This window comes from Zosterops lateralis, assembly GCF_965231275.1.
Source record: "Zosterops lateralis genome assembly, chromosome: 6".
Lineage (NCBI taxonomy): Eukaryota > Metazoa > Chordata > Aves > Passeriformes > Zosteropidae > Zosterops > Zosterops lateralis.
In genome coordinates this window covers 16618901-16634496 of record NC_139761.1, presented here as the reverse complement: position 1 = coordinate 16634496, position 15596 = coordinate 16618901, and the positions used below count along the sequence as shown (strand labels likewise).

The window sequence follows — 15596 nt, the reverse complement described above, 5'->3', positions numbered from 1 at the left end:
GAATTTTAATGAGATTTGTCACATGGAATATACATTTTTAAGTGTGTCAAGATAAAACAGCAAACCAGAAAGCATCAGAAATTCCTAGTACACAGATCAGCAGGAAGAAGAAGTTAGTCTGAAATTATGCATCATAGTTCCCTTAACTGAAAGAAACAAAGGAAAAGCAGCACAGGACATAATTAGCATTTCATGTCATTATAAACAAGGGATTGCCCTGAAGATCTGAAACAGTGTCTGGCAGTAGAGTTTGCTTTCCTGGTGGTGAAACAACTCCAAGTCCAGCCTGCACAGCTGAACATTCACTATAGTTTTTGTTTCTCTTATTTTAAAGCTTAAATTCTGAAGAAATTTAAAAGGAAAGTCTAAGCAAGAAGCACATGGAGCGTATTATAAGAAAAATATTAGTAAGTGTACCAAAAGTAAGAACAAGTCACGAGTAACCCTCTTGTCTGAGAGCCATTCCTGCAAAGCACATCACTGCAGCCTGGCACCTGTTAGCCTTCCAGGGACTAATAGTGAAAGCACCACCTTCTCTCCAGAACAATTTGTAAAGAAAAGGTGCAATTCAATGCCATAAAAGATAATCTAACCCCTTTCTTCAGAAAAGCAAGTATGCAATTTAGTATTAAAAAAGGCTTATATTTTCTATTATTTAAAGCAAGGACTCTGGCTGCTAGCCAGTCCACAAGTAATTTCATATAGAAAGCATGCTGTTAAGATTTTAAGCCTCCAGTACTTAACCATAAAGCACATATGATAATATATTATTAAAACTTTTTTTACATGAATTTATTTATAAAAAAGAACTATACTGCGATAAGATTCTTATGAGTTTCTGTGCCATCTGTATTAAAATTAAACAGAGTGAATACTGAGTGCTTCCTACTCTGGACATTATGCAGAGTGTCATAAAAACAAGAAAAAAAAATTAAGTATTTCTAAAATTTTTCTTTGAAGTGGTATCATTCAAATTGTTTATATTTCCTCTTTAGGAAACAAGTAGCCCATAACATATTGCAGCAATTAGTTCTCTGAAGAAAACAGACACATATACAAAGCAATGGCCAGTCAGGCATCTTGCAGTGACATTGCACTCATGCTAATACTCTAACCCATAAACCACTAAATACTTCTTTAGTACTGCCACAATTAGCTGTCATCTGACTAATTTCTGGCTCTTTCTGTTAAAACACATTTAGTAAACTTTTTGTTTCATTAACTAAAAATCAGTTAAAGATCTGGTGTACTAAAAAGTTTTTTCCTACCTTCCTTCAAATTTTACTCAAGTATTGTCATTTTATAACTAACTTATCTGTACCCTTGTCCTAACCCAAGATGTCCCAACAGGTTCAGATCTTTATATTCACAGGACAATTCTAAAACATAGTCATTTCAGCTACAACTAGCAGAGATACAAAGTGGCTTGTGAGAAACTGAGGGTAATGAGAAGGTCTTAGAGTCTCCTTGAGACTTTATAGATCCTATGTAACCAGTTTATTTGGAGGTTCCCTGCTGGCTTTGTCACTAGCTCTGTTCTCTTGTCTTGGTCTTATTTGCATTTGGCTTTCTTCGGTCTGAGGTCAGAACCCACAGCCAAATACAAACATATCCTCACTTTCACTTAAAATTCACTGTGTTGTAGCTTCCTTCAAATGCTCAGAGAAAGTTGCAGAAATTTTTCATTTAAAATATTACTGTATCTTTCACGCACAAAAATGCCTTTGCTCTTCCCAGGCAACTTCTATACCTGCTGTTATAGCACGACACTTGAGAACCAAGAAAAAATTCCCTCCAAATACCACAAGCAGCAAAGAGTACTTATTTTAAAATGGAAGTCATGAGGCCTGGAAAATTAATATATCACCAAAATAGATCCTGGCTACTCACTTTCATTTGTTTAGCTTTGTTCTGAAGCTTGTTTATACTAAAAAGGCCAAATGTGAAACAGGGACTGTCTTTGCAAGATCTAGAATTCACTACTTAAATCGCTTAACATCTGGAATCACAATCTAACTGCAAAGTGACAGGTCTTAATCACGACAAAATGTTCCTAAACCAAGAGGGTATAACCTCCTGCTCAAATTCCTATAACAGCACTTGCCCAGAATCTAGTTTCTACTCATCATACTAACACCCTATCTGCAACAACCATGTTGCAGATTCAATGTTTCAATGCAATCTCAAGTAGAAAACCTATCAACAGCCTTGAACAAAGACAATTTATTCAAGAAGTTAGGTCATCTCACAGAAACCTCTCTTTTCCAAGTCCCACTATAGTTAAACTTTTCTGAAAAAAGTATTCAGTTTATTCTCCTCAGGCTTTTCTTAAATGTTACAGGAGAGTCCACATGAACTCATCCATTAAATACCATTTATAAATACCATACACCATATGTAAATGAGTTTATCAGGACATGGATGGCATGACAGCTTTGAAAAAAAAAATCACTTTGCTACGTACAACAATTTCTCTTCTGAAAATGAGTAATAGAATGGACTGCCATCCTTCATGGAGCACATTCATATTAACTCACAAAACCCCTATGGCAAGATTCTTTTTATACCATAAAATAGAATGTTATTCAATAGTTTTACATTCATCCCATTTTAAACATTTCAATGTTTACATAAAGAAAAAAATGCTTTAACTGCAATGCTCATGCAGGAGAAAAGAGGAAAACCCCCATGACTCAACTTTACATGCACACAAAGAGCTGGAAGTAAGAACATTAGTGGTGGGACACACAGAGAACTCTAAGAAAAGCAATTACATAATACAAAGAGGCAGCACCTTCTGCAGGACTAGTACATCCCTGAACTGATGCATTGGATAAGACAGATTGGCACATTTAGCAAAAATTCACAAATTCTTTTCATTTAAAATTCATTAAGAATCTGAGATACCTTTCACAATCACAAATTACAAAGCTATCTTATACTTTACTACAAAGTTGTGCATGGAGATGATAGTAGTCAGGTAAGGACAGCATCATTCACAAAGCATCCTCTCAGCTCTTTGAAAAAGAATTTCTGTGCTTAGTCACTGTCAAAAATTTTTGCTTATGTATCTTCTTACTTTTCTCTCCTTCATCAAACTGATCTTGTGCACTACTCCCAAAAAATCTATGGAAAGGTAAAGTAATCAATGAAAAAAAATATATAATTGAATGCTGTAAACACAGCTTTATAAGGTAACTGGTTAGAGAAAAAGAATATTATTTCATGCCCTGATTAAAACAGCAGTTATTTTTATTGATCTGTGTTCTTCATTGTTTCATATTCAGCTTGCTTTCATAATTTCATTACTTCAAAGTGTAGTCTTCATTTATTTTACAAGTAAAACTTGCATCACAAAAGAAAGTAATAGCTTATTATGAGTCATGACAGTAGTTGCAATATTGTATTCTGGATCAGCATACTTCTTTAGGAACAGCAGTGGTATAATACAACATACTGGCAGTTGGCCATTGTGTTACACAAGACCTGCCTAATATATCTTTATTTGCAGTCCTCTAGAAATGAATACTGCCTCTTTAATTATTAAATGCAAGTGTTAGTTGAGTGCATTCAGGTCTCGTAAGATTACAGCCCTTAGGGTGACTGAATGGGCAAAGAGCACCAGCCTTGCTTTACACACTATCAAGCTTCAACCACTGATGGACAAAACATGTATGTCTTGTGGTAAAAGAAGAGGTGATTTTAGTCCTTCAGAAATTAATAGAACTTCACAGTGAATACTACTTACAAACTGAAAAAAGGGAGTAAACCCCATGAAAGTAAGCATCTGATGGATTGCCTTTGGATAGATCAAACCACAAATTAAAACCCGAAGTAAGAAGAAAAATAAATGTTATATAGATATATAAGCGCCAAAAATTCTAAGAAAGCCAAAGGATTTCTGATAACCTTCAAACTGTAAATCAGGTTGACAGAATTTCAAAAGATAAAAAAATTAAATAAGATGCTACACCTCTAAAATCATGTTCCTGTTCGACAGAAATTGAAAGTCAAGTCAATAATACAAAATGCCCTTGGCTTCTTTCAGTAGAAAAAAATTTGAATTGAGTAATATATAGAACATGAGCTTTCCAGCCCCTGAAATTATATAAATATACTATAGGCATCTAGGAAAACTGCTCCTTACTCAGATAGCTTTAACTTTCATTAATTATTGACACCATACAAAGGACTCCAATATCTTTTTTGTTCTTTTTGATGGTTCTGCTACTTCTCATGCATATGGTAGAAGCTCCTTTCCCTGAGGATACAGTAGCTTGGAAATGGAAAACTTGGGCTTCACATAATGGAATCTGTGCTTTGGCTTCATCATTCTTTCAGTTTGCTTTCATTCTTGAGTAGGTTCTTACTAACTTACAGCTTTGCAAAGAACAAGAATAAGTAATTTAATGTTAACTGGGATGTACTGTTTATAGTATAGGTCTGAAGAAGTTCAACTCAATGACACTCAAACCTGTAATAGCAGCCACTCAGCTATTCAAATGCTTCACAAAAGTCAGACTTCAACTACCCAACTTCTGTAGGACACAGATTTCCTGGCACTTCCAGTTACAGGCTTACATATGAGCTAGTGTTTTCAAAAGCTTGGTCTTATGTCAGCTACTTAACAAGAGAAGTTTGCTAATATGCACAGATTTGTTCGCCGTGTTTCGTTTGCAATTAATATGTTTGACATGAAATCAGCCTAAAGACTAGGTGTCAAAATTAATTTCTTAAGGTCAGATTATAGTAAATTCAGTGACAAAACCAGTACTATATGTAAAGGTATGAGTGAAGGACAATTTAAGAGAAATTAAAAGGAGTTAAAACAAAATGGCTGAAAAACTACGTTGATTTTACCCTGTCACCTGAACTACTCTGCCAGCATTAGGGGACGTTTTGTATTCAAACAGCATGGACATTGATCTTACAGCTGGTTTAAATTGGCATCATTTCAATTAACAGAAAGGCTCTTGACTTGAAACAGCTGAATGCTGATGTTCACTGCTCTAATGCCTCCTCCAAATCATTCCAATATGCTCTACCTGCATCATGATACACACTGATATTTAGGCATTGATTTCCTTCATGTGAATTTTCAGGGAATGTTTTGGATTTAATTAGTTAAAGGCTTTCTGCAATAAATGTATTAAAAACTGTCCAGATAAGAGGAGATTCTGTGGCAGGAACAGTCTTGTTAGGCAAAATATCCCAGCACTGGAAATATACTTTACATCCATAAATGCTACAAAGCAGCCTTGACCAATAATCTCTTTCACTGAACACCTATAATTTTCTGTAATACTCATGAGAACAGAGTATTAAATATGTCTGCAGCTTTATTTCTTTTGGGATGAATAAAAGAGTCTTCTCCATTGAAACTCCTAAAACCCATGCAGTATTTAATGAAAGGCAGCTGAAAGGCCAGATTTCACTGACACTGTTGAAACATAATCTATTCAACCATGGTTTATCAGCTATGAAGATTATCAGAAAAATACAGCACAAACACGCTCATCAGGAATAGAAAGCCAATTTACAGCGAGTAGGTGAACAGGGCTCAGGAACTTGGTCACAGTATGGAGAGGCTGGATGGGGCCAGACAAAGATATCTGGTTTAGGATGAGGAAGATGAGAAGATACAAACAGTTGGAGAGGAGACTCTGTTCTTGAGAGAGAAGATGAGGAAGTATCAGAGGCTAAAAAGCGAAACAAAGAGAATGGTAAGGGGATGTAGGGGTGAGGACAGGAAAGAAAAAAGATCCAACAGGGTTTAATGGATTCATGGATGCCAAAACCGCAAAGCATTTGTTTCACTATTCAGTAAGATTGAAATGGGTCCTACATAAAATAAGTATCACTTCTGAAAGCAAAAACAACAAAAAATACCCCCTTATTTTTATGTGCTCACCTTTCATACTATATTAGATTTTAAAAGCAAATAAAATGTTTTTTCCCTATGTTCCAAGGCATAAATTAAGAAAAATATATTTAAAGGAAAATAAAGGCCAAAATCTAAAACTCGGGTAATATTGTTTCTTCCTATGATAAACTCAGTGGACTGCAACCAAACTGAACAGAAAGTTTTTAAAGACTGATCACAATTTATCTTAAGCAAATAGTCAATGGGTCTGTAGAGATTTGCATATTTTCATCTGTCTTTGGAGAAATATGTCTGTCTCCCTGTGAGACCAACTGATTCATCAAAGCTCTTTCTTTCCTCTCTACATTTATTTCCTTCATCAATATATACAAATATGACTGCATGCCACTCATGGGAAGCCAACTGAAACAGAGACAAACTTAAAGTAAATTTGACATCATTGTTGATTAGGACATTAGAATCAACAGTCTAGCCTTGTAAGAAATACACAATATAGTCTTTTGATACTTTAAAGGCTACACAAATCTAAACTTGAATCACTTAATCATTACAGGATTGGTAAGAGCTTCACATACAGCAAGTTTTCAATCCTTTTTTTTTAAAGGTCAGCTTCTGCTTAATTGAAACATTTAAGAAGAAGTATTTACATCCATTGCACCTGTTGTGGTTTTTTCTGTTGTTTGGGTTTTTTAAAGGATTTAAACTTGAAATTTGAAATTTAGCTCTCATTTCTTGGTACTTAGATGACTGAATTCAGACTAGACAGGCAAAAGAGATCATCATCATCATAGAGAACACGCAGTTATGAAGGGGAAAATTTCCAAATGTTCACATGTATCCAGACATATAAATGTACTCACAAAGTAACATTACACGAGGTAGTTTAACAAGGAGGGGAGCAAACACTTCCATCCTGAGAGGAATTTCAGCCAGAACTTTCTTGCATTTTAACATTTGTTTACTTATTTGCCAAATTCCTTCTGCATTTCTAAACACTGTGGATCCACAGATTTTGCAGGGTGAGCCCTTTCAGCCTTGCAATGGTTAACATCTTGACCATCTATTGTTTCTATCATCTACCTGTTGTGAATAATATTTTATTGACAGTTCGCTTAAATTTTCTCAAACACTATGACAAGCTTGACTGCTTTTATTCTTGTAGTATCATTATTTTTTAATTCCTACAAAATGTTTATATAATACTCCAATGAAGAATTCTAGACAAATACTGGATGTGGAGCATATATATATATATATATATATATATATAATTACATAGAGTCAGTAGGTAACAAAGTTCTAGTCCTTGCCAGAAATTGAGTACTGGTATTGCAACAAGGTTTCTTCGCTAAAATTAGCAATTAACAATAAAAAAACCCCTCAACAACAAACAAAATCAACTTCAACTCCCAATTAAATAAAGGAAAACATAAGGGACATCTACCCACTGAGCCTCCACAAATTACCTTTTATAAGATAAATAATCCAAAATGGATCCCATATTTTTAGTTTTCCATCTTGTTCTCCTTGACAATAGAGTTAAGTTTTCTAGCAATACAGCTGAGATTCAGAAAAATTATGGTTTGGACCTACTAGAAAAATCAGAATGTATGCAGAGATCCTATTTGGATCAGGATATTGGCTGCAGGATTTGAATTTGGGGTGAGCTTCTTGAAAAGCTCACTGCTTTCAATGAGAGTTTATCTTTACTTAAAGCCATTGAAGAATATGCAGTCTTTAAAGTGCACCAATTCACTGTGCTCTCAAGTGTGGCAGATATAAAATAGGACACCCTGAAGGTATGACTCAAGAGCTGTGTGTCCCCACTGGAAAAGAAACAAGCAAAAAACTACTGCTAACCACAAAAAATCTTTCACAACACCCCTCCCCAACAAACACTTTTTTGAAGGCATAAAACTTTATCTATGGCTATAACTATCTATCTAGCTATATATGAAACCTATAATGTAGTTATGTTCTTAAAAATGAAACGATCAGCTAGACCAGAATATAGACTGATCACCATAGCAAGATACATTATCTTATCCCTTTTAATTATACGAACAAAAGAAGACAGAAGATTCCATGTTAATTACACCAAATCATATTGCTATTCTTTGAAATCAAGTGACCTGATCTTTGTAATCAAAACTGCTTGCACTACAGCAAGCACAGAACACTACTTTAAATTCAAAACTGAGAGAACATTCAATACAATTTTCATTTTCAGAAGTTAAATAGCTAAATTGGATTTTTCTCAACTGCACTATTCTGATATTAGACATACAGTACACATTTCAATGTGTCTTAATTTATGGGTCAAATGTACTCAAATTCATAGGCCAGCAAATTTTCCCATAAGCTGTTTGTGTCAAATGGTGATTGAGCAGAAATATACCCCAAAGGGTCCCAGGAACAGCATTCTCAAAACCCAGAAAAAAAAAAAAAAAAAACCTTTCAATATTTAGAATACAAGTAAGATACAGCAAAAGTTCTTGGAATTAGCAGCATCATGAAAATTCCTCCTGCAATCTCCTCAGAATGCATGGCTCGTGTTTTAGATTGCATAACTTCTAAAGTATATTAGTTTGCATTGGGATAACTGAATATATTAATACAGTCAAATTATATATTGTCAGTATTCACTGACATGTAACAATTTTAGCTTTTATGTGGCATACTTGTGCACCACATTTTTATATGTATATAAAAATATCTCTGTATGTATGATTTATAACAAATAAATTTTGCTTACAATGTCAAAGTATGTCCACAGTAAGCCTCGCCATGTAATTATATTTTAACATATATTTGAGATTTTAATTAATTAAAACCATGTCTTCTATTTTTTTTGAAATTAAAAGTTCTCTGAGTTTTTAAAATCTTTTTAACAAAAATGTGCAAATACTGAATGAACAAAAAAGAACAGGACTTTGGCAAGTAGGCTAGTTCAGCATACTAATTTTTAGCCCTTGCATAAGGAAATACACTAAACTCAGCAAAATCCATACCACAGATCTTTTAATTTATGGAGAACGTCGTCAGCAACTACTTAATAAATTAAAAAAAAAGAAAAAGGAATCTTATATCACAGAATGTCTATTTCTACTTATATGACAATAATGAAAATAAAACTTCATTTTGCAAAATCAAAAGAATAACTAATGCAAGATCTAGCTATGGCCAGATCATTTAGCCTATTTATAGTTTGTATGCAGTTCTTACCTGTTTCAGGATCACTGAAATCTGGTAATGTGATTGTATTAAGCTGTCGTCTATCAGCAATAGCTCTGTCTAACAAGCTGCTCCCACGTCCAGAATCACTATAATGAAGTACAGAAATTGTAAGCTATTAAAATACAAAATTATATACTGATATACAAGTTCCATGCTGCCCTACTCCCACAAAGGTTCTTGCTATAAAAGTTCCTGCTATGACCAAATTTAGTACCAAGCACTGCTAACCACTCACAGTGCATTAAGCCAGTTCCATTAAAACAGAATTAAGCTGAGCAAAATTAAATCCTTATTTACTTCAATTCTGTTTTCATAATTAATACAACCAAAATGGGAATAGTAGCTTTTAATTCAATTCATACCTAACACCTCTACAGAAAGAATCTATTGTACCTTGAATATTTGTATGATATGGGGTACAGGTTTTACAGAAAGCCGAGAAGGCAGGTGTAAGTTTGAAAATTCACACTTTTCTCCAGACTGAATAGAAACACTAAACCAAGGACCTCTCATTTTAGGTAAAGATGCTATAGAAGGCTATTTTGGTTTTGTGGTTTGTTTGTTTGTTTTTTTAATATATGCACAAATACATATTAATTACCTAATGTTGAACTTGATTCTAACAGCATAGCAGAAACATTTTGAGCACGGCTAACATCTCAGGATCCTAAGCAGTAGCAGTGATTTTTACTGATTGCACCTGTGGGCAAATGCACTTAACTTCTACTTTAGCAGTAAATCAGTATTTGCCCCTCAGGCTTCTTGTTGATATGCTTGCTGGAAAACTAACTGCTCCTAGAACTACTATTAAAGATTCAGCAGAACAGGGACTGAAGAACCAAGTGCTTTTTTCCCTAAGATGAGGCAAGCTTTGAGACACATTGTCAGCAAAGTGTAAGGAAGCACATATGGGCATTCCTTCTTTAACATTCTATGGTTAATACTGTAATTTCATTTTTAGGATTGTTAAGTCTGGTACTATTCAATATCGATAAATATTTTCTTTAAAATCTCATTTAAAAAAATAAAAAAACAAACCACACCACAAACTTAAAAGTAATTAAGCTTTAAAGCAGTTGAACTTTTAGCCCAACTTAGCAGAATGCAATATTTTGTCTGATTCTCCCTGAAGAGAAACAACTGTACAAAATTCCTAGTTTAAAGTAAAGCCTGAGAAACTTTAATCTAAACGGCAAGCCTGGAATTCAGCACATTTCTCTATTTGCCTTAATTTTACAACTGCCTTCTTCTGAATTTGGACTGAATGAAGGGCAAGAAGTCTCCCAATGGTTCTTAATAACTGTAAAAATCAGTGAAACAACATTCCCTCTATTTAGAGCTGTTACTAAAATGCAGAATTAAAATTTTGCATTACCCTGACATTAATGCATTATTTCCTTAGAAAATTACATCATTATAGAAATCCACAGGAAAGAGAAGGGAAATATCTGGGCCATGAACTATCAGCCAGAGTTGTTATATCACTTGGTGTAATTTTTCTGTAATTACTTCCTCAATCCACGCGCAACCACATGCCAAATGTTGCTGACAAGTAGAGCCAGACCTACCCTCAATATCTTCTAAGCACAGCACTGGCACTGTGGCTTGTTCCTTTTTCAAATGCAAACCATGAAGTGGAAAAGAACTCAACTATTTTCTAATGCATTTTAAGCAGTAGGCTAAAGGCAAACATTTAAACCTTCCAAGCCTTGCACCACAAAATAATTTTAAAATTCATATTAACCATCTCACAAGAAAAAAGTTTGTATGACAATTAAAGACAAAAGTCTACTACAAAAGTACCGAACAAGGTAATTCATAGTATTGTACTTGGCCCTTTTAAAAGTATATCTCAGTATTTGTGATTTATTTTTATTATCAAAAGATTATTGAGGACACTGAATCCATGTTCCCATAAAATCTGATTCCTTGCAGAAGAAATATTTAATACAAACCACAGCTTATCAAAAAAGTAAATTCTTATCTCATTGGAAAAATGATACACTAAATTAGTTTTCAGCCTAAATCATAATAGAAAAAAATACTTCAAATAAGCATAAAATATATTTAAATCTTTGAAAAACAACATTATAAAAAGGTTTAAAATTATTTAAAGACCTTTTATTACTGGCTTAAAGAACTTTTGTAAAAAGGCTTCAATTATTTCCAGTGGGAGACATAATTTTCAAACGGTGCTTTGCAACAAAATGAAGTCTGTCTTAAAACTACAAAGGTTGAAAAATTAAAGTTTTCACAACAATCCTACATCATCATTTTTCAGTACAAGAGGAATGCAGCTGGGTGAATAGAACTTCCCAGTCACATTTCAGGTCTGTTGTCCCTAGATAAGAGTTGGATGGATCTGGATTACCATGATACAATATGTGCACACTCAGTCCTTACATTTCACACAGAGCAGCCAAAGACTACAACTCGGTATCCTTTTATTCACTGCTTGAGATAACTCTGAATGTGTGATTTGGGAAACCAGTCTCCTTCCATCATGACACTTACTACAGTTCCTGTTCATTCCATTCTGAATTTGATCTTAATGCACTACTATAACTTCAAGAAAAGACTTAGATGGCAAGATCGAAAAAAAATCAGTATAAAAAATTCAGATGAAAAGTAGTCCTCACTATTTTCCACTTAGACGTTCCTGAAGGAGAATGGTGCCAAGGAGAGCTCACCAGTGCTGTTTGAAGCTGACACAGCCAAGAGTAAGTTTTCACAGTCACTGCTGATGTCTGAAGGAGGCATTACTTAATGTGTGTTTAACACGGCACCGTAGCTCTTAGCACAAGAACAACAACACAGTATTGACAAGCTATGATTAGAGCCCTGCTATGTGTAAAGGATATAACAGCAGAGATGGAAGGTGAAAAGTTGTGTTGGAGTACATGCAAAGCCAGTCTGAAATTAGGCTTGCACAAAAACTGTAGCTATTCTGCAGAGTGCAGCATTTTGATACTAAACTCTTAACCCTGCCTGCCCACACTCACAACCAGCTAACTAAAATAAAGCACCACCCACTAGGTTAGAAGAGAAATTTTCTCCCTGGCCCCTACTCATCATTCAGTGACTTTGAATTGAAAAGATGTAGCTCAAACCTTTCTGGTTGCTGACATGCTTTCTGTAACCTGAGTGATGCTCCCTGCTCCTCAATGCAGTGTCAGGGTCTCTCAATACACTGTGACTAACTCAGGTGCACTCTCAGGCTTTTCCTGCCACACTCTCCAACCTTTGCTGCTCTGAATGCTCACTAGCTCCCTAAGAAGAGAAGCAGTTTTCCCTCTTCTGCCATTAGAACAACTCTCTCAATCTTCTTAAAGAGAATGCATGTGTTTACATGACTGGAATCAAAGTACAGCAAAAACTGGATGTCCTTTGCACAGGTATCTGGTGCCATCTGGTACAAAACTCTTCTGCTGTAACATCTCTCCTCCAGAAGCTGTCAACTCTTCAAACAACCAGACAGCAGGAATTTTTGCTTGTCTCCTTCTCCAGGTACTTGATAAACATGTTGAAGAGTATTAGCATGGTACATAGGCTTCTCATTTGTTTCACAGCTTATACAAACACATGGCAAAGAAATTCACAAAAGCATTTTGGAAACCCAAACAGGACTATAACAACTTATATTTATATATTTGTAAATGCCTTTGAAGAACTTACATAGGTCCATAAGCAAGACCTCCCTTTAAAAACAGCCATGCCAACTATGCAAGCACATAATTTCCATCCATCTGATTGATCCCTGATGCTTCTATGGTTCTAATTAATGTCTTTTACTCTTTCAGAGTATTTAGTGAAAGCCCTTGAACTAAATTCCTACTACAGCAATCTCTCCACTACCCGATATAAAAGACTAAAATCCTGATCAGGAAGCAAAACAAGACCACACCAGTACACTGAGAACCGTGTAACTCATTGGAGTTTCCCAATCTGCGTAACCAGCCTTTATCATTGTAGAATTTAGTAGCTCTGGCATACCTTACTTCATAGAACCATGGGTAGTTCCACATGACCATCAACTGGTGTCTTTGAACATCAGTCTCCAGATTTCCAGAGGATTAGTTTGTTTATATGAAATACCAAAACAAGTAAAGGCAGGACTGCTGATCTAATATTGCCCTAAAAAGCTACTGAGCAAGATAGGGAGCAGATCAGCACCCTACAACATCTTACCTTGGGTTAGTTAGATTGTAGCAGGATTTCCAAATCTGGAGCATGTGTTTACAGGTAAGGAGTGCTTCATCTGGGCCTCTGCACAGGGACTCCAATTTCACTTTTGTAAACAGTAATCTAGTGAAAAGGAAAAAGAAGTTAAAAGGGATTCTAATTTAAGAAAAACATTTTTAAAGACAGCATCACACCAAACCAGAGAACTTAAAATACAGTATAATTTAAATTTAATGAAATAATTACAAAAAATATCCAATTCCATCAAAGTGACAGTGTTTTTTACAACATGCCTTTTTCACCTGGACAGAAGCAATAGTTGACAGGATTTTTTTAATTAAAAAAAAATTATAAGACAATGTAGCTTGTTGAAATTAGCAGTACCACAGGATTCCACAGGATGTATTGAGTTGTAGGTCCTCCACCAAGATTAACTTAGACAGCTTCCTATTATTTAAAGAATATAAATACAATGTGACAATAAAGGAGCTAGTCCATTGGTAGGCACATTTATAGGAGTGACAGCACCTAGGAACAGATAATACACTAGAAAAATAATAATTTAAAAGCAATTTTTAGTAAAATCCCAGATTAAAGAGCACAAAGCAGGATGAGAGCATGCATATAAAACTGTTAGCCTACTTTCTGTTTTAAAACCCAGGTGTACTTTGGCATTTTATTTCACTGCAACCTTAATCATACTAAGTGAAAAATTTATGATTGCTCATATGGTTTGCGTGGGAAGACTGAGAAGAGTGTAGAGAGGGGGGATGTGTGAAAGCTCAGAAGTTTCTTATCCCAAATACAAACTTGAAGGCTGCTAATAGTAACTGAAAAGTGCAGAGAGTTTTCTCAAGAATAAGAAATTACATTGAGTTACAGTGGTTAAATCTTCAGCACTGAACATCCTTGGCAGAATCTACCCTACATGTAAATCTAAAAATGAATCACACAACCTTAAGTGTACAACATGTGCATTGTGGGACTGAGGAAGAAACAAAAGGCAATTTACTGTGTTGGTTTAGGAAAATGAGCATCTGCTAGATACATAAGGTCATAAGAAGTCTTACTTGATATCTTGATAAGAATGTAGAGCAGAGATATCACTCTGTAATGTAGAGCAGTTATACTAGTTTAGCTTTCTTCCTATCAGTGAATTTGATTTGAGTATACAGGAAACTATATGGATAATTTAAAGTTGTATTTCATTTGGCAGAGATGTTCTCTCTAGATACTCCTTTAGCACTAACTATATCAATGATAGAAAAACATGTCCAGGTCTGTCCATCATTTTACTGAAGAGAGAAGGAAATACGACAAATAACATTCTCCTTTCTTTGCTCCCCTCATCTAGTCTACCCTTAACACATGCACATACATGCTTCACCCAAACAGCAAGATATAGGCATCAAAACTTGAAACCAAAATCACAGGAATCTATCTCATACAATCCCTTTCCTGCTTCTCTGTATGTAAGATACTACATTTGACAGCTTGAATTGTCTACAGAAGTCTTAAAATTTGTGATCATAAAGCATTTTACAAAAGTTATGGAAGACAATTGATTCAGAAGCACTGAATTTGCAAGTTATTCTAGATTCAATAATCATAATATATACCTTATTATGTACAGTTTACAGATAGATTGAATTTCCATTAATTTCCAGTATTCAAGCATTTAAGAGTTTTAGGGATTTTATAGCAGAGAGAAAGGAACATTGTCAGCAAAATGCTACAATTCAGGAAGCAAAATATAAAATGAAAAAAGCAGGGGATAGAAGGGGAAGGGATTTGGTTATTGAGAAATTACTTAAAAACACACATACAACATAAAAGGAGTCTGCACAACAACAAAGTTGGAACCTGGGCCAGGAGGTAGGATTCAACATCAATACAGCAGAAGACAAATATACTTGTAAGAATGAGAGCAACATATCAGTTTGGTACTTCTGGATGCACTTAGTACATGTTGCAACATCATTTCCTGTTTCTTTTGCATTATGGCAGCCAACAGGACTGGGTATTCACACATTTTTCCAAAATACAAACAACTAACAAAGTATATGATGGAAAAATATTCACAATTCTAATAAAGAAAGATTAGGAAAATGTATCTAATAAACAAAGTACACTGGTGTGGGATTAACCACACTAAAGCAAAAATAATCTTGTGAGTAGAAAAGGTTGCATTTATAAAGCCACACAGAGCAGCTTCCCTGGATCCAAGAAATATTTGGACTACAAATCTTAAAAGAACTAAGACACCTCAGAAAACTGAAATGTGATGTTAATA

At 34.8% G+C, this 15596-nt stretch overlaps 1 protein-coding gene across 3 annotated transcripts in view; it reads right to left on the bottom strand.

The window, feature by feature from the left end:
- Nucleotides 1–15596, bottom strand: part of TTC7B (tetratricopeptide repeat domain 7B) — a 123996-nt gene that overhangs the window by 31140 nt on the left and 77260 nt on the right. For 2 of the 3 annotated variants that reach the window (XM_083863072.1, XM_083863073.1), the window contains 2 exons: nucleotides 13310–13426; nucleotides 9110–9207 (listed from right to left, as the gene is read on the bottom strand). In XM_083863072.1, coding sequence (XP_083719198.1) covers nucleotides 9110–9207; nucleotides 13310–13426 — 215 coding nt within the window. Of the gene's footprint in view, nucleotides 1–3748; nucleotides 3800–5540; nucleotides 5700–9109; nucleotides 9208–13309; nucleotides 13427–15596 lie in introns of all 3 variants that reach the window. The other variant, XM_083863074.1, reaches the window with a different exon arrangement.